Genomic DNA, 27,570 nt, shown 5'->3' on the forward strand with positions numbered 1-27,570 from the left:
GGACGAACCTATAAAAAATAATTTATTTTCGTAGTTATTAACCGAACCGTGTTGAACCGAGATACGAACAGAAGCGAACCGAATCGATTTACGTGGTTATGGTATGGTCAAAAATTGGTGGTGCGGTTATGGTTTTGGCCGAACCGACCCATAACCAAACCATTGCCAACCCTATACATAGTGAGCCCCATAACTATCTACAAGTGATGCAAAATCACATCTAGACATGAGCATGCATCCCAAAATACTGACTATATGTTCTATGAAATGAGTCATACTAACAAACTCTGTCGTGTGGCTCTCACTCCAAAATCAAGGCTCAACTCCAAAAGATAACCAGATTCTCAACTGCTACTTGATAAGGAAAAACGTGGAAAAATATATATGAGTTGATACCTTAGTGAGTAGAGAAGTTCAAAATAAATATACTTTTTCATTTATACATTTTTATTGAAAATCAAATTTATATCATTTGATAATTCACAAGCTACCATCAAGTAATTATAGCCAAAAAGTGAAATATTTACATAAGGTCATAAAAATATCATCTTAAAATCATAATATAACATTAGCGATTAACCATGCTATAATCTCATCACATCAAACGTGCTGAAAAATCCACCAAAAATGTACCTTCTAACTAAAATCTGTAATCTGCCCCTCGAGCTAAGAACTTTCACCACGGGCCTTTGACCCTTCCGTGAACAAAAGTTGGTCTCAAAGATCTCTCATAATCAATTCTAGAACATGGCCAAGGCCCCACTGTGAACTATATATACACGATCAAGACCAATGTCAAGTCAAGACCCTCCGTGTAGGATAGAACACGGTCAAGGCCCCTCTGTGAATTAGGAAAAGTATATAATCATGGGTACTTTTCTGGCCGATCTCAATATTGCATGTCTCACATACCAAATAAATCTCAATATTACGTGTCTTACATACCAAGTCACAAATATGTCATAAATAATCTTTGATATTCCACATGTATCATAATAAAAGAGATTTCCATAATAACCATGTAATTCAAACACATAATTGCATATAATTGCACATACTTTAATAATATACTTAATTTATAAATATTTTAAAAATACTTATATTTTTCCACTCACAGAACTATGTACGCCAAAATCAATTCGATTGGTATGCTGTCCCGATATCCATATCGCTGCCTGAAATATAATATAATTTTTAAATCAACAATTAACTAATTTAAGTAATTTCAAAAATTAAATAGGCAATACCCAAACATCATTATTTCACGTTTAGGCGAATATTTCTAAAGTCTCTTTAATTACTAAAATTAATTTTTCTTTCATTTTACTCAATTTCATAGTTTATTACACTTAACCCCTTCAATCAAATTAAATTTAACCTAACAATCTAACAACTATAAAATCAAACATAACTTAACAATAAATAACTTTTTACTTACCTTTCAAAATTGAGGAATTCAAGCATAATAGTATAACTCACTTAATTCCTAACACATTGACGTATTTTTCCTTTTTTTTTTCTTTTTTTCTTCCTCTTTTCCCTTTTTTTTTCCTTTTTCTTTTCTCTTCTTTTTTCTCTTTGTCTCATTTTCTTTTGTGTGTGTAATGTGTGTGCTTTCTTTTAATTTGGTTTTGGGTTGTGTGTGCAATGATTTGTTTTGGCTTCCACCACCTGCCCTTTTTGTTTTTATCCTTTGATTTTTTTTTTTGAAGTTTGACTTTTCTTTTGAATTGATTAAAGTATTACAAAACTCACCCCATTAAAAGAATTTCGTCCTCGAAATTCGATTAACTAAGTACGAAAAATCTGGGGATACTAAGAACGCATCTGCTCTTCACTTTCCCATGTCGCTTCTTATATAGCATGATTCCTCCACAAAACTTTAACTAAAGGAATAGTCTTACTACGTAAGACCTGTTCCTTCCTGTCTAATATCTGAACTGATTTTTCTTCATAGGTAAGATTTTCCTTCAGCTCTACTGGTTGTGATTCCAAAACATGAGATGGATCTGGAATATACTTACGAAGCATAGAAACATGGAATATATCATGAATTCTGGACAATTCTGTTGACAAAGCCAATCGATACGCAACTGGATCGATGCGTTCAACAATCTCATATGGCCTAATATACCTCAGACTCAATTTACCTCATTTACCAAATCTGATAACAACTTTCCATGGAGACAATCATAGGAAAACTTTATCCCCAACATCAAATTAAAGGTTTCTTCTACGTCTATCTGCATAGTTCTTCTGTCTATCTTGGGCTATCCTTAACTTTTCTTTAATTATCTTTACTTTCTCAGCAGTAATCTAGACATATTCAGGACCCAATAACTTTCTTTCACCAACTTCATCCCAACATACTGGAGTTTTGCATTTCCTTCCATACAGTACTTCAAAAGGAGCCATTTCTATACTCAAATGATAACTGTTATTATAAGCAAACTCCATCAAAGAAAGATGAGTATCCCAATTCCCTTTGAACTGTAGTACACAAGCTCGTAACATGTCTTCTAGAGTCTGAATAGTTCTTTCTGACTGACCATCTGTTTGTGGATGAAGAGCTGTACTGAAATGAAGTTTAGTACCCATAGCTTTCTGCAAACTGGGCCAAAATTTAGAAGTGAAACGAGAATCTCTATCTGAAACAATAGATACTGGTGTCCCATACAAACTGATTATCTCATCAACATATATTTTTGCCAATTTATCTAATGAGTAAGTGACTTTAATAGGTAAAAATCTAGCAGTCTTCGTCAATCTGTCTACAATGATCCATATGCCATCATGTCCATTCTGAGTCCGTGGAAGTCCAAATAGAAAATCCATAGTAATGTGCTCCCATTTCCACTCAGGAATAGGCAACGTTTGTAACAATCCTGCTATTTTCTGATTATCTGGATTCACTTGCTGGCAAATGAGACATCTGGATACAAACTCAACTATCTCTCTCTTCATTCCATGCCACCAATAGTGTTCTTTGAGTACACGATACATTTTTGTACTGCTTGGATACATCGCGTAAGCTAAACTATGTGTCTCTTCTAGAATTTCTCCCTTCAATTTCGAATCATCTGGAACACATAATCTGTTTCCTATAACTAAATCTCTGTCATCTCGAATGGTATAATATGTATGCTTACCTTTACTAACTTCTTCTTTCAATTTGCTCAACACTGGATCTTGAGTTTGAGTTTCTCTAACTATGCCAATCAAAGTAGGCCTCACTTGAAAGTTGGCAAACAATGCTCCTACATTGGTAACTGATAATTGAGCATGAGAACCTCGGAACTCACCAACACAAAGATGAACATACTGCATTAGTCTGGGTCATAGGACTCGATATTTTCCGACTGAGAGTATCAGCAACTACATTGGCCTTCCTTGGATGATAATCAATCTTGCAGTCGTAATCTTTTATCAGCTCTAACCATCTTCTTTGCCTCAAGTTTAACTCTTTCTGATCGAAAATATACTTTAAGCTTTTATGATCTATATATATCTGACATCTCTCACCATACGAGTAATGTCTCATAATTTTCAAGGCTAGGACAACTGTAGCTAGCTCTAAGTCATGTGTAGAATAACTTAGTTCGTGTTTCTTCAACTGCCTGGAAGCATATGCTATAACTTTCCCATTCTGCATCAAAACACAACCAAGACCCTGACTAGAAGCATCACTATATATCACAAACTCTTCACCAGGAGATGGAAGGGTAAGAACTGGAGCTGACACTAATCTATTCTTCTATTCGAGGAAACTTCTTTCACAATTTTTATTCCAAACAAATTTAGCATTCTTTCTAGTCAAACTGGTCAAAGGAAGAGCAATTTTTGAAAATCCTTCTACAAAACGATGATAATAACCTACTAAGCCAAGAAAACTTCGAATTTCTGTTACATTAGTAGGCCTTTCCCATTTTACCACTGCCTTTGTTTTCTGCGAGTCCACATAAATTCCCTCTGCTGATATGACATGTCCCAAAAATATAAATTTATCAAGCTAAAATTCACATTTACTGAATTTAGCATACAACTGCTCATCACGTAGAATCTGTAAGATGATTCTGAGATGCTCTGTGTGCTCATCATGATCTCGAGAGTATATTAAAATATCATCAATGAATACAATCAAAAATCTGTCTAAATATGTGCGAAACACTCTATTCATCATATCCATAAACGCTGCTGGTGCGTTGGTCAACCCAAATGGCATCACAAGAAATTCAAAATGACCATACCTTGTCCTGAAAGCAGTTTTTGGCACATCACTGTCCCTGATTTTAAGTTGATGATATCCAGAATGCAAATCAATATTTGAAAATACTGCAGCAACTCGAAGCTGATCGAACAGATCATCAATAAGTGGCAAATGATATTTATTGTGAATTGTCACCTTGTTCAATTGTCTGTAATCTATGCACAGTCGCATGGTGCCATTTTTCTTTTTCACAAACAAAACTGGTGCTCCCCACGGAGATATACTAGGTCTGATGAAACCCTTGTCTACCAACTCTTGCAACTGAACCTTTAGCTCTTTCAATTCTGCTGGTACCATTCTATAGGGTGCCTGTGAAATAGGTACAGTTCCTGAAATCAGATCAATAGTAAACTCCTATCTCTGTTTGATGGTAAGCCTGGTAATTCTTCTGGAAATATATCAGGAAAGTCCTTGACCACTGGGATATCTTCAAGTTTTAGTTTGCTAGCATCTGTATCAATTACATGAGCCAAATATGCATGGCAACCCTTGTTGAGTAATCTTCTAGCGTCAATAGCAGATATCACACAAGACGGTAAAATTCTGCGCTGTCCATTGAATATAATTTCAGGCTATCCTGGCTGTCTAAACATAACCTCCTTTCGAAAACAATCAACTGAAGCTCCATTTGTTGCCAAAAAGTCCATACCCAAGATAACATCGAAATCATGTATGTCAAGAGGTATTAAATTTGCCTTGAGCTCATTCGCCTTTACCTTAATCCCACAATCTCAATATATATTATTTGCTAATAGTGATTCTCCTACTGGTGTATTCACTACCAAACAATTGCCTAAAAGTTCTGGCTTTTGATTCGCATATAAAGTAAATGCAAATGACATAAAGGAATGTGTAGATCCAGGATCAATCAAAATACGAACATTTCTATCAAAAATAGACAACATACCCATGATAACATCTAGTGACTCCTCTGCCGCCTGCTGAGTCATAGCAAAAACCTTGCCCTAGGTCTTCGGTTGTCCTGCCTGCCCTTTTGATTTTGTACCACTACCGCTCGCGATATTAGACTGGGCCACACTGTTTGTACCTGCTCTGTTAGCTGAATCATCTCTCTGAGTCTGATTCTGTCTTGTACTACCAACACTCTGCTGAGGAAACATCCTCTGTGCCATGCCACTCTCCTAGAATACAACTGGGCAATTCCTTTTCAGATGTCCTTCTTGGCCACAGCGATAGAAAACACCAACTCCCTTCAACTTTAAATAGTCTCCAGGATGAGATCTTCCACGTAATTGGCAAGAAGAAAATCTGGCACTAGTAGAACTCTCTCCCTGTCTTGGAGTAAATGATCTCTGGAAAGAACCCTGAGTATAATTACGACTGGCCAATGGCTGTTGTACAGTACTTGGACTGAATCTAGGACCCTAACTTTCACGAAGTCGAGATTTGAATTGACCTGAGCTGGACACTCCAGGTCGAAATCCTCTACTGTCCCTCCGTGGTGGTCTATAGCTAGAAGCATTTGCCATTGTTTAACTACCACTTGCTCTGAACATCGTTTGTTCTCTACCACTTGGCCTATCAGAAATGCTCTTTTCTACTCTCAAAGCTGATTCCACTAATTTGCCAAATTCATTCAAACCTGCAACTGTTACTACTGACCTGATTTATTCCCTTAACCCATTTTTAAACTGTCTGCATTTACCAATTTCGTTGCTTACCAGAACTTGGGCATACTTTGAAAGTTCAATAAATTTCACCTGATATTCTACAATAGTCATCTGGCCTTGTACTAGTTTCAGAAATTCTTCCTGCTTTGCAACTTTATAGGACCGAGGGTAATAGGCATCATAAAAGATACAATGAAAATATGTCCAAGTAATGATGGAAGGGTCTAGATATGTGTTCTATATCGATTGCCACCAATCATACGCATCCTCCTCTAATAAGAAGGTGGCAAGACACAACTTCCGATCATCTGAGCAACCCATAACGTCAAATACCCTCTCTATCTTTGTCATCCATGCCTGCGCAACTGTAGAATCTGCTGTGCCAGTGAACACTTTAGCCCCAAACTTTGTAGCCCTTTCAATACTAAAATCTCTATTAGTATTTCGCATAGCAGATGCAACGGCAATAGTAATTCTTTCAACAGCAATAGGATCAATTCCAATCACATTTCCCTGTCCCTATTGTTCAGGAGGCTGGTGAACTGATTCATCTACTCTCTTGGACTTTCTCAATTCATCTCTATCGGGAGCAATGTAAGACTGGGGCAACAGATATTGGAGCCTTCGAGTTTTGTCATCATGAGGGATGACTCACCTATAGTTATGCATGATATGCTAAATATCATAATGTATGCATGTACAACGCAAACTCATGAACTCTAATACATGCTCTGATACCAAACTGACACACCTCGCCCCTTGTAACACCACTAGATCCGGATGTGGCATGCGCCGATGATAGATACCAACTAAAAGTCGGACGCACCATCAAGGCTACTACAAATACAAGATATCACTTTTTATACATCATTTTTCTAACAAAATTTCGACATTATCTCCTCTGTAAATAGGACTAACCAACCTGTGATCAATTTCAGACAAATCCCAAACTATAGCACAGCATAATAAAGATAAGCCGAAATCTCCACTTTTACCAAGAAATACAATGAAATATACATATGGATACATAATACATAGTGAGCCCCATAACTATCTACAAGTGATGCAAAATCACATCTAGACATGAACATGCATCCCAAAACACTGACTTCATATTCTATGAAGTGAGACATACTAACAAACTCTGTCATGTGGCTCTGACTCCAAAATCAAGGCTCAACTCCAAAAGATGTCTAGATTCTCAATTGCTACCTGATAAGGAAAAACGTGGAAAAATGTATATGAGTTAATAGCTCAGTGAGTGGAGAAGTTCAAAATAAATATACTTTTTCATTTATACATTTTTATTGAAAATCAAATTCATATCATTTGATAATTCACAAGCTACCATTATGTAATTATAGCCACAAAGTGAAATATTCACATAAGGTCATAAAAATATCATCTTAAAATCATGATATAACTTCAGCTAATAACCATGCTATAATCTCATCACATTGAACATGTTGAAAAATCCACAAAAAATGTACCCTCTGACTAAAATCTGTAGTCCGCCCCTCGGGCTAAGAACTTTTGCCACGAGCCTTTGGCCCCTCCGTGAACAAAAGTCGGTCTCAAAGACCTCTCATAATCAATTCTAGAACACGGCTAAGGCCCCTCTGTGAACTATATGTACACGATCAAAACCAATGTTAGGTCAAGACCCTCCGTGTAGGATAGAACACGGCCAAGGTCCCTCTGTGAATTAGAAAAAGTATATAATCATGGGTACCTTTCTGGCCGATCTCAATATTGCATTGTCTCACATACCAAACAAATCTTAATATCACATGTCTTACATACCAAGTCACAAATATGCCATGAATAATCTTTGATATTCCACATGTATCATAATAAAAGAGATTTCCATGATAACCATGTAATTCAAACACATAATTGCATATAATTGCACATACTTTAATAATATACTTAATTTATAAATATTTTAAAAATATTTATATTTTTCCACTCACAGAACTATGTACGCCAAAATCAATTCGATTGGTATGTTGTCCCAATATCCATATCGCTACCTGAAATATAATATAATTTTTAAATCAACAATTAACTAATTTAAGTAATTTCAATAATTAAATTGGCAATACCCAAACATAATTATTTCACGTTTAGGCGATTTCTAAAGTATCTTTAATTACTAAAATTAATTTTTTTTCATTTTACTCAATTTCATGGTTTATTACACTTAACCCCTTCAATAAAATTAAATTTAACCTAACAATCTAACAGCTATAAAATCAAACATAACTTAACAATAAGTAACTTTTTACTTACCTTTCAAAATTGAGAAATTTAAGCATTATATTATAACCCACTTAATTCCTAACACATTGACGAATTTTCCTTTTTTTTTTCTTCTTTTTCTTCCTCTTTTCCCTTTTTTTTTTTCTTTTTCTTTTCTCTCTGTCTTGTTTTCTTTCGTGTGTGTAATGTGTGTGCTTTCTTTTAATTTGGTTTTGGGTTGTGTGTGTGTGTGTGTGTGTGTGTGTATTCAATTGGAATGATTTGTTTTGGCTTCCACCGCCTGCCGTTTTTGTTTTTATCTTTTGATTTTTTTTATTTTTTTTTAAGTTTGACTTTTCTTTTGAATTGATTAAAGTATTACACTTAAATCACTTCTATCTAAACCCATTTATTTTTTCTACTCAAAATAAAAAAAAACTTTCAGTGGTATCAGAGCTACGTTCGATTGATATTGGGCGTAAGCATATATATTTACAAAGGCGCTATCACGAGCAAGGTTCGAGTTACTACTTGAAACGATCGGAGTAATCAAAATATGCACCAAGGAGGAGTATTAATGATGGTTGTATATTTTAAGATTACTCTAGAATTCACTAGAATTGCCTTGGGGAGCAAGAAAAAAGAAATCCCTAGAATTTCTTGATGAGCTAGCAAAAATAGTAATTTCAAATTAAAAAATCAAAATTTTCTAGAATGTCTTGAAAAACAAGTAATGAAAAAATCTGAATTTTCTAGAATAATTTCCACCACCATTTTGTCTATATAAATAGGGGCTACCACCTTCAAATTGTTGTAACAAAACAAAAAATTGAAAAGAGCATTCAAACTCTTGCATTGTAAATCAAAATCCATTTTGTAAAAATTTGATAAAAGTATTTTCTTCCTCCTTCAACTATCTTGTTCAATTAAATTACTCCTATCATTTTTATCCCACAAAAAATCTACTTAAACACGTCTATCTAAACCCATTTATTTTTTCTGCTCAAAATAAAAAACCTTTAGGAATGTGATGGTGTAAAAGGAAGGATTCTTATAATGCACAAGATAGACATGAGGATTCAACCAAATCAGCTGTAATTAGCTTCTTACATAACCTTTTTTTTTTCTGAATCTTGCACAATTTCCTGATGTATATACTTTTCATGTTTTATTGCATCATATACAAGGTCTTTGACTTGAAAACTTACATAATGTTCTTTGACTTGAAAACTTACATAATGTTAGTCTCCATTTCAAGTAACATTTTCAGGAGAGTGCACATCATGAATGGATTCAAATGGTTGTTATGATGTACCTATTTCTTTTCTGATGTAAGTAAGCTGGAAAGATGGTTGTATTTCTTCAGCTCCAAAATTAAATAGTCCTCATTCTACTTCCCAATGTTATCTAAATCATCCTTTTTATCATATTCTTTAACCAAAAGATTATTTGTTTCTTTACTTTTCCTCAAACTCATTTTCTGCACACGTTCCTCAATAACTTACTTCTCAACAAAAAGGTATTTTCTTCTCTGTGGAAAGAAGACTTCTTTCCACAAGCTCACTGTGTCTTGTATACACATCCACAAATTTGTGGACCCATAACTTATTACTTACTTTTTACTCAGCATTCTTTGGAACCTGCATCTGAAATTCTAACTTAAACACTCCGAAACGAGGTTTTATGTGTTCATAAAAAACTTAGTCTTCAAAACGCCGTCTTTGATGCAGATCAGATTCCTTTTTTTTTTTTAATGAATGGATGGTATGTTCATAATTTTCATAAAAGAGTGGCGACGAGACATGTACCTAGATTTTTGATGGCTCCAATACCATGCCGTACTACATCATTTAAAAGCTTAAGCTGTTGATTGGGGACAAATTTATTCATTTCAATTTAATATTAATGGTCTTTAGGGTATTTATTCTTCTGAGAACATATGATGCAGATTCCTGAAAGTGTGGTTGACCTACGCTAGAATTAACTATGTGCTTCTTATTGTTGGGGCACATCCCGCGATTTACCTCCCTCACAAAGCTCTAGGGATGGGACGGTGAGGGCCCTCAAGTTTGGGGTTCAACCTTTTTTCGAACTATGTGCTGCTTATTTTCCAGCGTGTTGAGCAGTCAAGAAAATCCTTGCTGCAATGCAAACAGGATCTATAAATAAGAAAATCCATACAAGGCCTCATTGAAATTTGAAAATGTTCAGTGTTTCATACCGTGGAAAGGGAATGTTGACCAATTTGATTGGGGATGCATACTTCAAATGGAATCGAATTTCTCGAATTAGAATCGAATTTATCACTTTTATAATTATTTATTTATTTATTTATTTATTATTATTATTATTATTATTATTATTACAATTTATTCACCCTGATTCTGCTATATATATTTCCTTTGATTGAGATTTTAACCAGGAATTCTGATGTATATTCGGAACAGTCTCATTCTCAATTGAAAGAATCTATTGAGGAACACGGCCCCTAGCCTTGGTAATATCAATAACATTAATTGTATTATAAAGGATGGGTAAGACTGCATAAATCAATAGATTCTTTCAATTGAGGATGAGACTATTCCGAAATCTTTTAACCATCTTCTTCATCAGAACAAGGGGGATTTCATTGAACAGTTCAATGAGAAGCTTCTTGTCAAACAAAGGAACAAGAACACCAAATTCTTGATGTAAGTCGTTGTTTTTTGTCTTATATTTGTATATTACTTTGTAGCATGCTTAGCATGAAGATTAGATAGCAATGAACTGTATGAAGAAAGAAAGTGGAGTTAACAAACTTACTTGGTTATGTCCCATACTGCGCACCAAACATGCACTTGATGTTTACATCCTATAAAATCCATACGAATCCTCAACTTGGAGTTAAAGTTAGCAGAAGTGAATTCCTGTTAAAATATTTTGTACATGTACATAAGGCGTTCCTTTTTCATTTGCTATTTTCATTCGTTCTCCCACATTTTTTAACACTAAAATCATATGACTTAATCAATTTCAGCACGAGTAAAAAAATATTACACACGGCTTCATCTTCATCAAATTTTCCCCTATGATAATATACAGGTTTCACTTCTTTTTGCGCTCATATTTTTGTTTAGGTTTGGCAATTAGATAAGCTTAGCTGCTTTTATTTCTTTCTCGTCCATTTTTTTAGTCTAGGTATAAATATGTTTCCGTGTATGCTATGGGGTTGTGAGACATGAATATTGAATCAATTGAAAACATGCACCAAACATCTTTACATCTTGTAAAATCCAATATCTTTTCCATATACAATTTCACAATTCTTCTGTGTCTTTTGCATCTCTACAAAAACCGCTTTCTATATTTCTCTCCTTGGTTCAGCCAAGTTAAATGGTGATTTTTTTTTTCAATTTGGCCTGAAAATTTTATACGAGAGTGCACAGGTGTATGAGACTATGGATGTTGGTTAAGTGTGTATTTATATGAGAAATAGTGTGAGAGATTGAGAAATAGTAGTGATGTGCACCAAACATGCACTAAACTTGCACTTATGTTCACATCATGTGGAATCTATTACCTTTTGTGTACACAGGTACACAATTCCAAGTAAATAGAAGTTATTGCAAATGAGAATTATCGTCAAATGTAACTCTCCAAATTATCATAAACTTTGGAGTGCTACCAAAAAATGCACTTTTCTTTGTATTAAAGGCAGAACGATAAAATAAAATTCTTTATAAAAAAAATAATTGGAACATTTATAAATCTAAATGAAATCATTGAAATCGTATCTTTGAAAAATAAAAAAATAAAAAAATAAACACGTAACTAATTAAATAACACATTCTTGAACAAATTAAACTAACTAACAAATTGAAAGATAGAAAACTTAATGCTTTTATTTATTTATTATTATTATTTTTGTATTCTCTTGGCAGTCTGTATCACTATCCCGCCACCATTTCAACTCACTTGTAATTTTTTTTGTAAGAGGGAGTATTTAAAAATATACAGTAAGATACGTGCAATTTTCGTGTACAATTATATAACAATAAAATCTACATTTCATACCACATTTCTTTATGGAGTATATCGGTGACCAAACGACATACTTATCATTAGTCATTTAAATTCCTGAAGGATTTCACATTTTGTTATGAAGAGCTCAATAGAGTTCACATTTTGTTAGGTCGAACCCGAGCGTCCACCGATAATTCATTCATAAATTATTGAATATAAAAGTATGCTGAAATAAACCACTTACACAAAGGTTGGAAAGAATAAGATCTTGCACGTAAAAATTCTCTTCTTATCTTCTTTTCCTCTCCTCTCTCTCTATCATGGCTCTCTTTATTTTCCGTGATGAAATAATGTGAATTATTGCAGTATTTATAGTTGAAATTCTCAATTGAGTTTGCATGCAACTAGAATTGAAAAACCTTGTAATATAAGGAATTTGAATAAGAATTGATTTCAAATGGTAGAGCTAGTAGTATACTCTACTATTGATTTTCTTGGTACAATCATCCCATTAAAAGTAGGACACTTGGCCAACTAGTGCTTGGTTTCAAAAAGTGATTTGAATTGTACCATACTATTGGTTTCATATAAATCATGTGTGGTAGGAATTACAAGATGAAAAAGAATTTTACATAATTAATATTGCAAGCCCCACCAACTCTATTAACTTGTTATTCTTTTAATCTGACTTATCTTGATGTAGTCTAATCCAAAATAACTTTTTTTTCTCGTGTTGAAGACTTCTAACTAATTACGAGCTACAAAAAGTATTCAATATCGATACACTTATTTCCCTCTATCAGAATCTAATTATTTGCCCAAAATAAAACTAGAATTAAACTATTTCGCTTTAGTTCCTCTACTTTCAAAATATAAATATATAGCATATGGAATAAAATATTTTATTCTATAAAATTTTCGGAGCATTACAAACTTTCCTCAAAAGAATTTCGTCCTCAAAATTACCTCAGTTCGTTAATATGTTTTGGATACTTGACTTTGACATACTTATAATAGTACATAACATGAAGCAAGAAAACTCTTAATCATGCTAAAAGAATGACATTTCATTTCATACCATGGCTCCATCGGAGAATGGTTGAATAGTGAGTGTCGCGTGCCAAGAATTTTTTTTTTTTATCATTGCATGGTTAAGACTTTAAAAATTTTACATTGCCCTTAAATTCCTAATGTTTATGAAAATACTTTATTTTCATTTCTATTAAAAATTTTCTAAAATAGGATTTTCTCAAAATAAAATTTTTCAAAAAGAGATTTTTTTTTAAATTTGGAATGGTTTAAAAGATTGTTTTTTTGTGTTGTTGATTTAAATACTGCGCAACCAAATCTTCCAGATGAGGGGGGATCACAAGTGGACCTCTTAAATCACGAGCTCTTCTTAGACAGTTTAGGCAACCTTTCAATTTTACTAATACGTAAATTAAGAAAATTCGAACAAAGAGATCTCTTAAAACATATATTTCTAATTGACAAATTCCTCTCAAAACTCATTTATTTGGAAAAAAAAAAAAGAAAAAGTCTACACATGGTAGAACCTGGGCTCTGATACCGACAGGGTGGTGAGACATCAAGATTGAATCAATTAGCAAATGGTGGGTTTTAGAAGGATCAAGACTAGCGGGGTATGATGAGGATTCTTACGATGCCTGAAAAATTGATAAAGAAGTGGAGAAGCTTTCTCCCAATGGTGATTTTGAAGACAATTTAGCTGCCTATCATCATTGTGTCTCTCAAATCATGCTCGATGAGAACCAAAGTCAAGATTTGATGCAATATCAAACAAGAGGTTCGGAGAGATTTCTTTGAATGCAATAGGTAAAAATGATGTAGAAGCTGATGATGAGGAAAGTGAAATGATTCCGAGGATGGTGAAGATCTTTCCGCTTATGTGTCTGCTGCAGATGAAGGTTAATGAAAGCATGAATAAGAAGATGGAGAGCTTGATGTTAAAGCCGAAAGTGAAGGCAAGTCTGAGAATACGAATAATGGTGCACTGATGCCACAGTTTGATACTTTTTCTGCTTACATGTACGCATGGCATCTCTGTTGAGAGGCAGTGATGGAAATGATAGAAATCCACTAACTAGAGGTAGAAGAGGTTATACTTTGTTTTCACAAGCTATTCCAATATTTTCAACATTTTAAAATTCTAAACTCATATCGATTTCATGAGTTTTAGCTTGCGTCGAAGAATATCTACTCATGGCTTCATCTTCATCAACAATTTCTAAGATTATATATAGGCTTACGGAAAAAAATTTCCATTTCCACGACTTTAATAGCATATTTACAGCAAACATGCACGTAATGTGCACCAAATGTGCACTTAGAAGTTCACATCTTAATATGCTGAATTCACCGTCCTTGATAATTTTATTATACAGTGACTAGCAGCGTGAAATTAAATCATGCATCAACAAGTGAAAAATAAAGAAAGCATAAGATTGAAAATTAAAGCAAGTTATAAACACGAAGAAAGTATATAATTAATAAAAATAAGTAAACCATCCAGGGAGGGGTGATGATTACTAAAGCCAGTCAAAATTTGAAGTGTTCTCTTAAAGCACTGCATTCGAGGAGGGAAAACCAAGCCATTACTAAAGGTTAAATCCCAACCTAGAGGGTTCCCACCGCCCCGCCCCTGGAGCATTGTGAGGGAGATAAATCATGGGATGTGCCCTAACAAGTCAGGGAACAAGAACTTGCCTGTACACTGATGCCTACAAAGAGTCCAATTCCATATCTCAGAAATCGAACCCTCACACTGCGACTATCAGCAAGACTGAGATTACCTCACTCCTATCCTTTGCATCAATGGGCTATGCCCCGAGGGGCAAACCAAGCCATTACTAGTTCTACTGTTGCATGCTTGATGGTTCTGCATTTTGTCGATTGATTCCATTTCCACCCTTGTGCTATCCTCCATGAGATCTCTCTCTTTTTCTCTCTATACATATTTTGGAAAAGCGATTTGAGAATGGACTACTTTCTGATTAAGAAGAAGAGAGGTTATACTATTGTAAGTCGGCGAGTTGTTAAGCTTTCAATTGGAAAACAAATATACAAACGATTTAGAAATTAAGTCAAAGTTAAATATAGGTTTCAATTACCAATGCACATACATGACAATTAAAGGAGTGTATATATTGATTTATCAATTTATAGAGAACGTTCTAGAATTTTGTAAAAAGAAAAAATCACCTGCCTCGCACATGGAACACACCATGCCTGCATGTAACATGGGAATAGGCACATGTATGATACGTAGTATTTTTGTTTATATATCCTAACATGGTCACATAATATTGGCAAATTATTTAATTTTTGAGGTATTCGAATAAATAATACATAAAGTACCAAACGACCTTCCTCTTCTTACTATTTCGCTCACTTCATTCAAAATCACGTGTCATGAAGTAAAAAAGAAACAAAAGTATAAGAATTAAAATTAAAGCAAGTTATTTAGAACAAAATAAATCTGTACATTATGGCTTGCGTACTTGAACGAAAAATGAAGTCATTTAATTATTTCATATTATACAAATTGACAGACATTTAGGTTTGTTTATTAGTGTATATTTTTTTTTGTGTACAAAGGAAGAAGGCAAAAAGACTCAAAATACCATGATTATGTGGTCAACAATGTTGTCACTTCCAGTAATGAACAACCAAGGTAAGGGATATATTTATTTATTCAACTCGTTCGTTTGCATTTTTCTGTTATTTTTTTAAGTTACGTAATGTTATTATGTGCATAATTATTGATGAAAGAAGAGGACATCGAGCATCACAAATGTCTACAAGGCCCCCAAAGAAGAGTCCATCTGAAGACGTAAATGAAACAAGATCAAACAGGGAGAAGCATCATGCTTTAACAATGAGAGCAATAATCATCCACGTTTAATAAGGGAAAACCCAGCGAGTTGAAGCCCTACCCAAGGTAGCTTGTCAAAGAACTACCACACCAAGAGCTCTAAGAGTATAAGGAGAAGGTAAAGTCCAAGTAGCGATTACATTTACATTTTTCTCATTACATTGCACTTTGATTATGAATTAATGGACAGTTCTTTTTTTTGCAAGATTTGGATTTTCTTATTAGTATAAAAAAATTGAAAAAAGAAACCACCAAATCAGGAACATCAGCAAATTTATGAGGAGCATGGAATTATGTGATGCTTTGAACATGTTCGTAAGTCTTGGTAATAAAGATTTGGTCGAAAACCTTAAAATAATCGAGTGGTGGAATTTTCATGAAGATGAAGTCACGAGTAGAGATTCTTTGATGCAGGCTAAAATTGATGATTTGAGGATCGAAATACGTTTGAAAAACTAGTGAAAATAGCAAAATGACTTGCATACTTAAGAGTTAAAACATGATTTTAGAGTTGATATATGTTGAAGATGTACTACTGAACCATCTCGGATGAGAACTTGTATCCTTTGTTGTTTCCAAATTGGATTCGGCATAAAGAGTCTAGCAGTGTGAAAGAAAATTATGTATCATGAAGTGAAAAATTAATAAAAATTATTAAGACCATCCAAGGAGAGGTGATCTACTGAAGCCAGTTAAAATTTAAAGTGTTCCTTAATATGTGCGAAGATATAGAAAGTAGGATTAAGGAGATATTGTAACACTCCGAAATTTTATAGCATAGAATTATTTGGTGATAATAATCTTGACCAAGATGCCTTTTGATAATTTTGAAATAGTTGAGGGATTAAAATGAAATAGGTATTAATTTTTATTATTTTGGGACAAATAATTTTTTATTGATAAAGTGAGATTTTGTACATCGATATTGGGCAGGATGTAATTGAATAGATATTATTTTTGGTAACACAAAATCAGCATCGTGTGCATGAAATATTTATTTAATTAATTAGGTGATTATTTTATTTTTTTTAAAGCTATATTTTTTATCCTTTTGTTTAAATTTATAGATATTTCAGTTATTTTATTTTAATCATTAAGATAAGTAAATTTTTGGTAACAGTTCATGGTTTATAAAAAATTTTGGGTGTTACGTATTGGAATATGTATTTGGCTATCAAATAACATAATCTTGACTTACAACAAGGCTCTACTAATGAAGGATCAACATATGGGTTGAACAATGAACAAATAATATTGTCGTTAAATCAAGCAATCAACGAATCAATGTTTGGATATTCAAAGAATGATCTCTATACTTAAAATATTGTTCAACAACACTTTATGATGGGTAATGTTTGGGACGAAAATGAACTCAAAATTAGCTTGAAAATCAAATTTTAATATTCGAAAGATAAACACGCTCGTTAAGCACCAATCCAGTGTCAAACGAGCGGCAACAGAGTCAGCATTTTCATCATAACTTTCTATCTTAATGTCCGATTATGGTGATGCAAAGTGCATTGGAATGTTAACTCAAAGTGCTGCAATTTTCTAGCATAATATTTTGCAAATTCTAATGTTTTCTTTTTGAAAAATTCATCACAACCTCTGATTGAGAATTTGGAGCAAAACTTGAGTAACATTTTTACACTCCTTTTATTTCTAATTGCATTGCATTGATCATATGTGTTCTTCTTGGATATCTTTGGCTCCTCCAAGGACTATAGTACCAAACCTTAATTATTTTGACTTTATTTACATTTCATTACTCCTAATTTGACTTTAATTACAATACAATAACTCCTAATACAAATTCAACAAGATTTTGACTAACAAAATTGCCAAATACAGGTTTAGAATTTGCCAAATATATAATTTGGACCTAACACCTCTACTATCCTCCATCAGACTGCTCACTCTCTCTATATATAGAATTTTGGGAACGATTTTGAAATTTTGATCAGTTTCTGATTAAAAGTAGTCAGGTTATCTATCGACAGTTGGCTAGTTGTCAAGATTAATGGAGCATATATATTGATTTTTCAATTTATGGAGAATGTTCTAGAATTTTGAAAAAGAGACACTCACCTCGCACATGGAACACACCATGCCTGCACGTAACATTCAAATATGTGTATGTATGATACATAGTATATGTTTTCATATATTCTGAAAAATTCACATGATTTATTGGAAAATTATAAATTTTGGAGGTAAAATTATTATTTTTAATTCGAATAAATAATACGTAACTAATAAACAACCCTCATCTTCTTAATTTTTCCCTGAGTTGTTAAAAATTACGTGAAAGCATATCACCTTTCATGAAGTGAAAATAAAGAAAGCATAAGATTAAAAATTAACGGATATTATTTAGAACTAAGTAAATTTGTACATCATTTATGGCAGCTATATGTTCCACTTACATGACCATTAGTTCCATATGGCTTGCCCACTCAAACCAAAAATGAAGTAGATAAACTAACAAATTGAAACATACTTTAGTTTGTTTTATTACTATGTATTTCCTATGTATAAAGGAAGAAAGCAACAAAGACTCGGAACAACAAGATTATGTGGTCAACAACGTTGTTGTTCCTCACTAATGGACAACAAAGATAAGGCCCACATTTTTTTTATTTAACAGTTTCTTTTTTTTTCTCATTTTGTATTTTTTGTTCACTTATATAGGTTATGTTTGTTTCCCATTATTTTGGCCCCATAATTAATTTTTTGAACGTTGCCCATCCACTTTCTGACGAAGCATGTGACTACAACAGTGTGTAATTGGTCTTTCCAATTTCCTCAATGCTGAAAGCTTCTCACTACACAAGTCACTGCGTTCGTCATTCCGATGTAATACAGAAAAATGCATTGAGTTGAAGCCCCACTCAACGTAGAGCTACTCAAACAAGTACCACAAAAAGAGCACCAAGAGAAAAAGGAGATGGAGTCCAAGAACTATCTTCTACTTTTTTATCATTTCCTTGCATGTTAATTATAAGGAACTTTTTTTCTTTTGTAAGATTATGATTTTCTTATTAGTATAAAAAAAAAGTACTTTTTAGAAAGAGAGACTACCAAATCAGCAACATCAACAAATTCAGGAGGAGCATAGAATTATGTGATGCTTTGTACATGCTCGTTAGTCTTAGTTATTGAGATTTTAGTTAAAATAGCTTCGGGTGATATTCTCATGAAAGCGAAGTCATGAGAAGTGATTCTTTGATGCAGGTCAAAATTGATAAGTTGATAATTGAAACGTCTAAAAAAACCGTGAAAATTAAATATTGAGGCTTCATTTGGAAAACATATTTATAAATGATTTATAAATTAAGTCAAAATTAAAAATTCATTTCAATTTCTAGGGCACCTAAATAATGATTAGTAGGGTGTATACATTGATTTATCAATTTATAGAGAATGTTATAGATTTTTGTTGGAAAAAAAAAAGGAAAAAGAAAAAAAAAAAGGGACCACACAACTCACATGTGGAAGAAAATCACATATCCTGAAGTGAAAAATACACAAAAGTGTAAGATTGAAAATTACAGTAAGTTATTGAGAAAAAATTAATCTGTATCATTTCTGGCTGCTATATGTTCTCAAACCTATTAGTTCCACATGGCTTGCACACTGAAACGAAAAATGAAGTAAACTAAAGCATATTCTATAAGTTGAAACCCAATTTAATATGTTTATTACTATATATTATCTGTGTACAAAGAAAGAAAGCAAAAAAGACTCAGAACAACATTATTACGTGGTCAACAACGTTGTTGTTGCTTTCACTAATTAACAACCAAGGTAAGGCATACATTTATTTATTTAACAGGTTCGCATGGATTTTTGTGTTTTTCCACTTATATAATGTCATTATGTGAATAACTATTCATGAAAAAAGATGATATCAAGCGTCACAACTGTCCACAAGCCCCCCTGAGAAGCGTCCATGAGATGACATAAATCAAAAAGTTCAAAGAGGGAGAGATATTATGCTTTAATAATGAGAGCAAATAATCATATTGATGTAATAAGAGACGAGTCGAAGCCCCACTAAAGGTAAAAATTCTCAAAGAACAACCACACTAAGAGCTCCAAGAGAATAAGGAGATGGTGGAGTCCAAGAAGCAATCATGTTTACGTTTTGCTCATTACCTCGCACTTCAATTCTAGATGGACTGTTTATCATTATTATTATTATTATTATTTTTTCAGATCTGCAAACTTCTTTGCTATTCTTTTCGTTCCAGAAATCTTGATTCGCCACCCACAACTGTCCAATTATCTAGCCTCCAACGACGATCCACACAGAGAACAAAATTGTAGCTACCAGGGTTTTCTCCTCCTGTGCTACCAAGAATAATTATGAGAAAAACATATGGATTGAAAACCCTAGCCATGTATTTATATAAGCTCAAACGGGCCTGGTCTGGTCTGGTCCAATATTTAATTAAATCCGGTATATGAATTAATTAATCCAATTAATTAATTTGAATCTAGAAATAACCAAACCAAATAAATAATTAATTAATCCAACGATTGTTAAATTAATACAAATTGCAATTATCCAACTCTCTTTTGTGTGCGACCCATCAAGTTCCCGATCACGATACCTAACGACGTAAAATATTATTTTGATCTAATCAAAATTAATAAATTAAAACATCATTTTAACTTATCATCAATTCATACTCGCCGTCCCAAATTGACATCTAGCAATGTGTCAAGGCAATACATGTGACGGGAAATGTCATATGGTATGACAAAACCAAACTCGTTCGTTTACCGTGAAACTATAATCATTCATCAATATGATCCGATCAATTACGAGATATGGAAGTGTGTCAATCTCGATTATCGATCATATCTTTCACTCCACTATTAAGTCAATATAAATCGAAAACTCTTTTTCGATTTATGAGTACACCTTGGCCAAGAATTTTGTTATCGATTTAATTGAATGAAACGTAGATCATAATCTCTTACTATCAAAGAGTGACAAATCCTCTATTGGTCATTCACAACCTTCATATGATTATTGACATACCTGAACGATGCCATATTAGCAGCTCTTGGCAGAGCAACATCCAACATCGTCAAAGCATGATCGTCCTCATATAAAGTACTATGACGACCTTAAGTCAAAAGGACCAGTCCCACTATCGAACGTTAGAGATTAACCACTGACACTCAGATAGTTATACATGTGGAATCTCTCGGCGAGTCTCCAATATTTTGTTCTATAAAAAAAATTCACGTATTCATTTAAGTGTCACCACACTTTAACTTGTAAGATTGGCTATTTACTTCATTAGTAAGAAATGTCACACGTGATAGTCTATCCTTAATAACGATATCCGTATCTCGTTATTACTTACGACCATGAACGATTTTAGATTCAATCAGATGTAATTTATATCTTACAATCACAACTCCATATGATTAACAAATTACAAAGATTTGAATCTACAGATTCTATTATTTATTTAATTGTCTATTAATTAAATAATAAATCTATCATTAAATTGCATTAATTATATATCAAAAGTATTTATGTCCAAAGTTGATTGGACCTAGGGCATAATACTTACAAACTCCCACTTGCACTAGATCCAATCACTTATGTATCGAATACCATAAGTCTACATGACGATCATATTTATGCTACGACAACTCTTTGTCAGTGGATCTGCAATATTGTTAAATGTGAGAATTTGTTCTTCTTTTTATGTCATTTCTATGTATTATCTCTCTGATGAGATTATATCGCCTTAATACATGTTTGGATAATTGATGAGACCTTAATTCCTTCACTTTCGTAATGGCTCTATTGTTATCACAATATAATGGCATGTGATCAACAATAGCAGGAACTACACCAAGTTCATTTATGAACATCATGATCCAGATTGCAACTCTTTGCTACTTCTGAAGTAATCATGTAGTAGGTTTCTACTATTGAATCAACGGTTGCTTCACGTTTAGAACCTTTCCAACATACCGCTTAAGAATAAACCAATTTCTCCATATGAAATCTTCTCAAGATTTCATCTATGTAAATTGGGATGAGTTTAGCAATCTTCTAGATCTACCTCTATAGATCAAGTTGCTTCTCCCATATCGTTCATGAATAAATCATTTAACAACCATTATTTCAAAGATTGAAACATAGGGATGTTGTTTTCTATAATATTAGGAATACAACAATGCTCCCACTATCTTCTTGTAAATACACAATTTGTCTTCAAATTTGATAAAATCAAACACTTTGACTTCTTTCATAAATTCTAAGATTTTAGCTCCAAGAGACTTCTCTTAACCTATGGTCACGGTATGCAACTATTGCAAGCAAAACCCGAATGGATTTCAGCAAGGCTACAGGAGAAATGTTTCACCAAGGTCAACACTTAACCTTTGCTTTTGGCCTTGCTTTGTATATATGGATATTCCCATCCATATCGATCTTTTCTTTGTAAACTATTTACAAAAACTTATGGGTTTTATTTCATCAGGAGGCTTGACCAAGGTCCAAACCTTGTTCACATACGTCGAGTTCATCTTGAGTTTCATGGTCTCTTACTGTCTTTTTTAAGTCAACACTTGACTTTATTTTATTGCAACTAGCAGGTTCATTATCCTGGATCAGTAATACCTGATTAGTAATCATGGATTCACACCTTCTTGAAGGTCGAATGATCCTACTAGATTCACATAGAGCTGATATGTCCTCAGGAGTCTTTACTTCATGATCAAGAGTATGTCCCATATCAGATTATGGGATCAAACTCAAATTTATCTACTTGGTTAACTATATCTGTGGACTCTTGAACTCTTTCAAGTTCTATTTTGCTCCCATTGTCCTCCCCTAGAGTAAACATTTTCTCTAAAAAGACGACGTGTCTGGAGACGAAAACTTTCTTCATGACAATAGAATTTATATTCAAATGTCTGTTTTGAATATCCCCACAAATACGTATTTATCAGATTTAGTGTCAAACTTATCCAATTCAAGGCGCTTCAAATAAGCGTCAAGGCCCCCAAACTTTCATATGAGATAAATTGGGACAACTGCTTTTCCATAACTCGTATGGATTTTTGTTAACCAACTTAGATGTGACATGATTTAGTGTGTTGCACACTGCAATCAATGCATGATCCCAAAACAATTTTGGGAGATTTGCATGGCTTGTTATTAATCGCATTATATCTTATAATTAACGATTCCTCCTTTTAGATACACCACTATGCTGCAGTGTATATGGAGGAGTCCACTGCAAGATAATCTCATTATCTCTTAGATAATCTAAATTTCATTTTTAAGATATTCTCACTCGATCTAATCTTAATGTGGGGGTATTTTTACCTATTTGTTTCTTTACTTCTAGTTTAAATCCCTTGAACTTTTCAAGAGTTTCATGTTTGAGTTTTCATCAAGTATACATGATCATTGATGAAGTAAGAGAAACATCACCTGCAATTGACACGAGTCCATATGCATCACTATACATTAGACCAGTAATTATGCTGACCTTTCTTCTTTTCAAGTAAAAAAAGATTTGGTCATTGTGCCAGACATGCATAATTTGTACTTGTCAAAATCAATTAATCCCAAGTATACATCTCTATGTAACTTTGGAATTGCATTTCATCTATATGACAAAGTCCACCATGCGAAATTTAAGTAATAATTAGATTATCGCATTTATGCCTTATAATTTCTATACTTATTATAGAATCTTTAGTATTTAGAATATAAATGTTATTTTGTGACTTACCATAACTTTTAAGATCTTAATCAAAATAAGCAGGAACAAAAAATTGTCCTTATTATTAAAATAGTTCATGTCTGAATATGAAATTCATTTTAATGTTCCAGCTATGGTGGGTACAAAGCAACATTTCTCCAATTCCATTATTAAGCCAAAAGGAAACGACAAGAAGTATGCCTGTATTGGCAATGCAGCAACCTTTGTTTATCTTCAACGTGTAGGTTAACGTCTCCCTCTTACAGTGGTCTACCCCCATTTAGTTTCTCCATATTTGTATAAATATGAGATCCATATCTGGTATCTAATACCTGAGAAGTTAATGAAATAGACATAAGCCTTGCAATATTTCTTCCAATGACCTTTCATTCTATAACAAAGACAAGGGTCATTAGATTTGATATTGTCCTTTGCTCAGATTATTTTAACCATATTGAATGCTTTCTTAAAGTCCCTTTAGATTTCGTCTTAACACTCTTAGAGGAATCAATGGTTTGCCCATTACCAATTTTGATAAAGGGCTTAACAGTCCTAAGCATGTTAAGCAACTTAATGAGTATGCATTCAAGCTTATTCATATCATAATTCATAATTATTATGAATAACTCTATGACAGAGATTGCAGAGCTAAGTCAATACTTAGTTCATAGTTAATGATTGAACTCAATTGAGACACTTCTCATGTCAATCATCTTCAATACATGAGGATTGACTGAAGATTCTTTTGTCACTTTGCATCGATATAGTTGTTTGAAAGTCTCATATCCTTTCACACATGATAATCATATAACTTTTTGTAATGAAGAATTATGTGTTAATATCTATACTCTCAAGTTGTTTTTGTAACTCAGGTGACATAGTTGCAGATATCATATACGTTACAGTAATATTATCATCACTGCATTTATTATAGCAGCCACCTTTCCTTAATCGAGTCATCACCAGGTGTCTCCGAAAAATGGCTACTTAAGGACAACCAACTTTCTCATGCTTGAGAACAATTCTGAAATTACAATGCCAATCAAGAAGATTCAGTTTAGTTGTTGGCATCCAGTATGCCATTTAAAACATATGGTTACTCAGGATTCAATATAAATGTAAATGACGAAAAGGAAAAGAATAATATATAAAATGCATCAATTAATTTAACATGGACTTTTATTAAATTAATTATGCTCCCATTGTTTAATTAAAATTTATGACCCTCTTACATAAATTTATGGAGTCCATACTTGACTCCCAGTGGGTTGGGATCCCATCTATTATATTAAGACCTTGAGAATACTCAACAAGCCTTAATATAACTTTTGGGTATATACTATTATCAATTATATCTCCATACAACTCCCAGATCATTAAGCTGGCAGCTCTTTGTTTTCACACATCTTATGTGTTAGCTTAATATGCCTCTAAAATTTATCTCCTTGAGTGTACTCAACAAAAGATAAATTTTAGTTAAGTCAAACCCGTCATTCAGAAATATCAAATATTTCATAGTGTCAAACATATCCCTAATGGACCAGCCTTGAGTGTACTCAACAAGCTGAGACGATTTGGAACTCTGGTTTTTCACTATAATGATAGAAGGCGATTATAAATGTGATTTACTATTTTATGGAGGGATTTTGCTTTCAATGGTCTCATCATAACAATAATATATATTTTATTATACATCTACCATGCAAATAAATATATATAACATAATATAATAGTGTGGACGATTATGGACTTTTACACTCTAGTCTTTCCGAGTCATAAGGAAGACTAGTTGGTCAATTCCTAGGGGGTATAGCATTGAACAGTATCAATACACCATCTCCATGTTTCACGGGGTGCCTTTCTTCTTGGCACATAAAGGGACACCGTGCGGCAGTAGTCTGCTCCGCTAGACTACCTTCCGCCTCTTCTTGGTCGCGTCGGGACGAAAGAAAATTTGATTGCAATTTTGTAGAAAACTTACAATTGAGAATTTGAATACATTGAAAGTAAATTGAACATTGATTGCTGAAAACTGAACATTACAATTGATGAAAGCAGAAAATTACAAATGCTGGTGCAGGGGGCGGACACCAGTGAGCTTGAAAGATTTTTGAATGACTAATACCCCCTATAATAGCATTCTGAACAAAAACCCAAGTGACGGGAGTAGACGTTTAAAAGACGAGGAATCATACTAATCTTTTACCAATATCAGAGCTATTTTACAATTAAAATAACTATTACAATGAAACGAAAATTACAACTCAAACTTGAAGTAATATTTACAATGTGCGGCCGAAGTTGGGCAAACTGCGGCTGCGATAGTGTCAAGGGGCTAAGTGAAGCTGCGGTCCTTGACATTCTCCCCCATTTGTTTTGGCGACGTCCTCGGTGCCATCAATGCATGATACGCTTCAATTAATGATTTGAAGGCCCCGAGATCTTTTTCTCTTTCCCAAGTATTCTCCTCGCTGCTGTATCCCATCCATTTGACCAAGTACTCCTGATGATCTTTTCTAGAAGCCCGAGTCATTCGATGGTCAAGAATAGCTTCAGCAACTTTCTTTCCAGCCTTCTTCAATTCAAATACAGGTCGCTTTGGCTCATTTCTAGATGCGTCCTCCTTATCCGAAAAGTATGGCTTCAACACACTAACATGAAGGACCTTGTGGATTTTACACCATGAAGGGAGTTCAACTCTGTATGCAACTCTTCCAATCCTCTTCACAATGGGTAATGGTCCAATGTATTTTGGTGACAATCTTGAGTTCTTCCCTCTTGTTGGTTTGTAAACATTTCTGTCGGGAAGCTTAACCATTACCATATCTCCAACATTGAATTCAATAAAACGGCGCTTTAGATCTGCAGCCTTTTTATACCGTTTTTGAGCTTTTTCAAGATAACTCCGAGCAATTTCAATATTTTGTTTTCACTCTTGAGAAAAGTTCTTTGCTTGAGGGGACTTGGTACTTCGTTCAATATCCACTGTATGAGGGAGTAGCGGTTGCTGGCCAGTAACAATCTCAAAAGGACTCTTATTGGTGGAAGAGCTCTTTTGGGCATTGAAGCAAATTTGGGCCGCATCCAAAAGTTTTACCCAGTTTTTCTGCGAAGTAGAGATAAAGTGCCGAAGATATTCTTCTAGCATAGAATTGAAGCGCTCCGTCTGTCCGTCAGATTGTGGGTGAAAACTGGAACTCATGCTCAAAGTTGAACCAAGAAGTTTGAACAACTCAGTCCAAAATATGCCAGTGAAACGAGGATCTCGATCACTGACGATGTCCTTAGGCAGCCCCCAGTATTTGACAATATGTTTGAAGAAGAGTTGAGCTGTCTCTTCCGCAGATACATACTTAGGCGCTGCAATGAAAGTTGCATATTTTGATAGACGGTCCACCACGACAATGATAGTGCCAAAATCCTCAACTTTTGGCAACCCAATAATGTAGTCCATCGATACAGGCTCCAGCAAGCCCGCATTTTTCTGATGATCTGCCTTATCTTGTTGACAAATAAGACAAGTTTTTACATATGTTGCAATGTCGTCCCGCATTTGAGGCCAGTAGTATGCACGTTGTAGTAGTGCACAAGTGCGTTCCTCTCCAGGATGCCCCGCCCAAATTGTGTCATGGCATTCCGTGATTAGTGATTTCCTCAGATCTCCACCCTGAGGAACATATAGGCGGTCTCCCTTTGTCTTCAATAGTTTTCCATCTAGCCAGAACTGTCGAGTTTTACCCTGCTTGATAAGGTCGACCAAATATTGGGTAGCCGGGTCCTTCTCCA

The 27,570-nt window shown here is 33.9% G+C and overlaps 1 protein-coding gene across 1 annotated transcript in view; it reads right to left on the reverse strand.

Moving 5' to 3' along the window:
• Positions 1 to 5,486: 5,486 nt before the first annotated feature.
• The window catches only part of LOC111406748, a 24,159-nt gene continuing 2,075 nt past the window's right edge, over positions 5,487 to 27,570 (reverse strand). Inside the window, exons 3-6 of the mRNA XM_023036127.1 lie at positions 6,650 to 6,707; positions 6,161 to 6,417; positions 5,989 to 6,050; positions 5,487 to 5,740 (exon numbers count right to left, since the gene is read on the reverse strand). Coding sequence (XP_022891895.1) covers positions 5,487 to 5,740; positions 5,989 to 6,050; positions 6,161 to 6,417; positions 6,650 to 6,707 — 631 coding nt within the window. The remainder of the gene's footprint in view (positions 5,741 to 5,988; positions 6,051 to 6,160; positions 6,418 to 6,649; positions 6,708 to 27,570) is intronic.

Source organism: Olea europaea, chromosome 12 (genome assembly GCF_002742605.1).
Source record: "Olea europaea var. sylvestris chromosome 12, O_europaea_v1, whole genome shotgun sequence".
In the NCBI taxonomy this organism is placed as follows: domain Eukaryota; kingdom Viridiplantae; phylum Streptophyta; class Magnoliopsida; order Lamiales; family Oleaceae; genus Olea; species Olea europaea.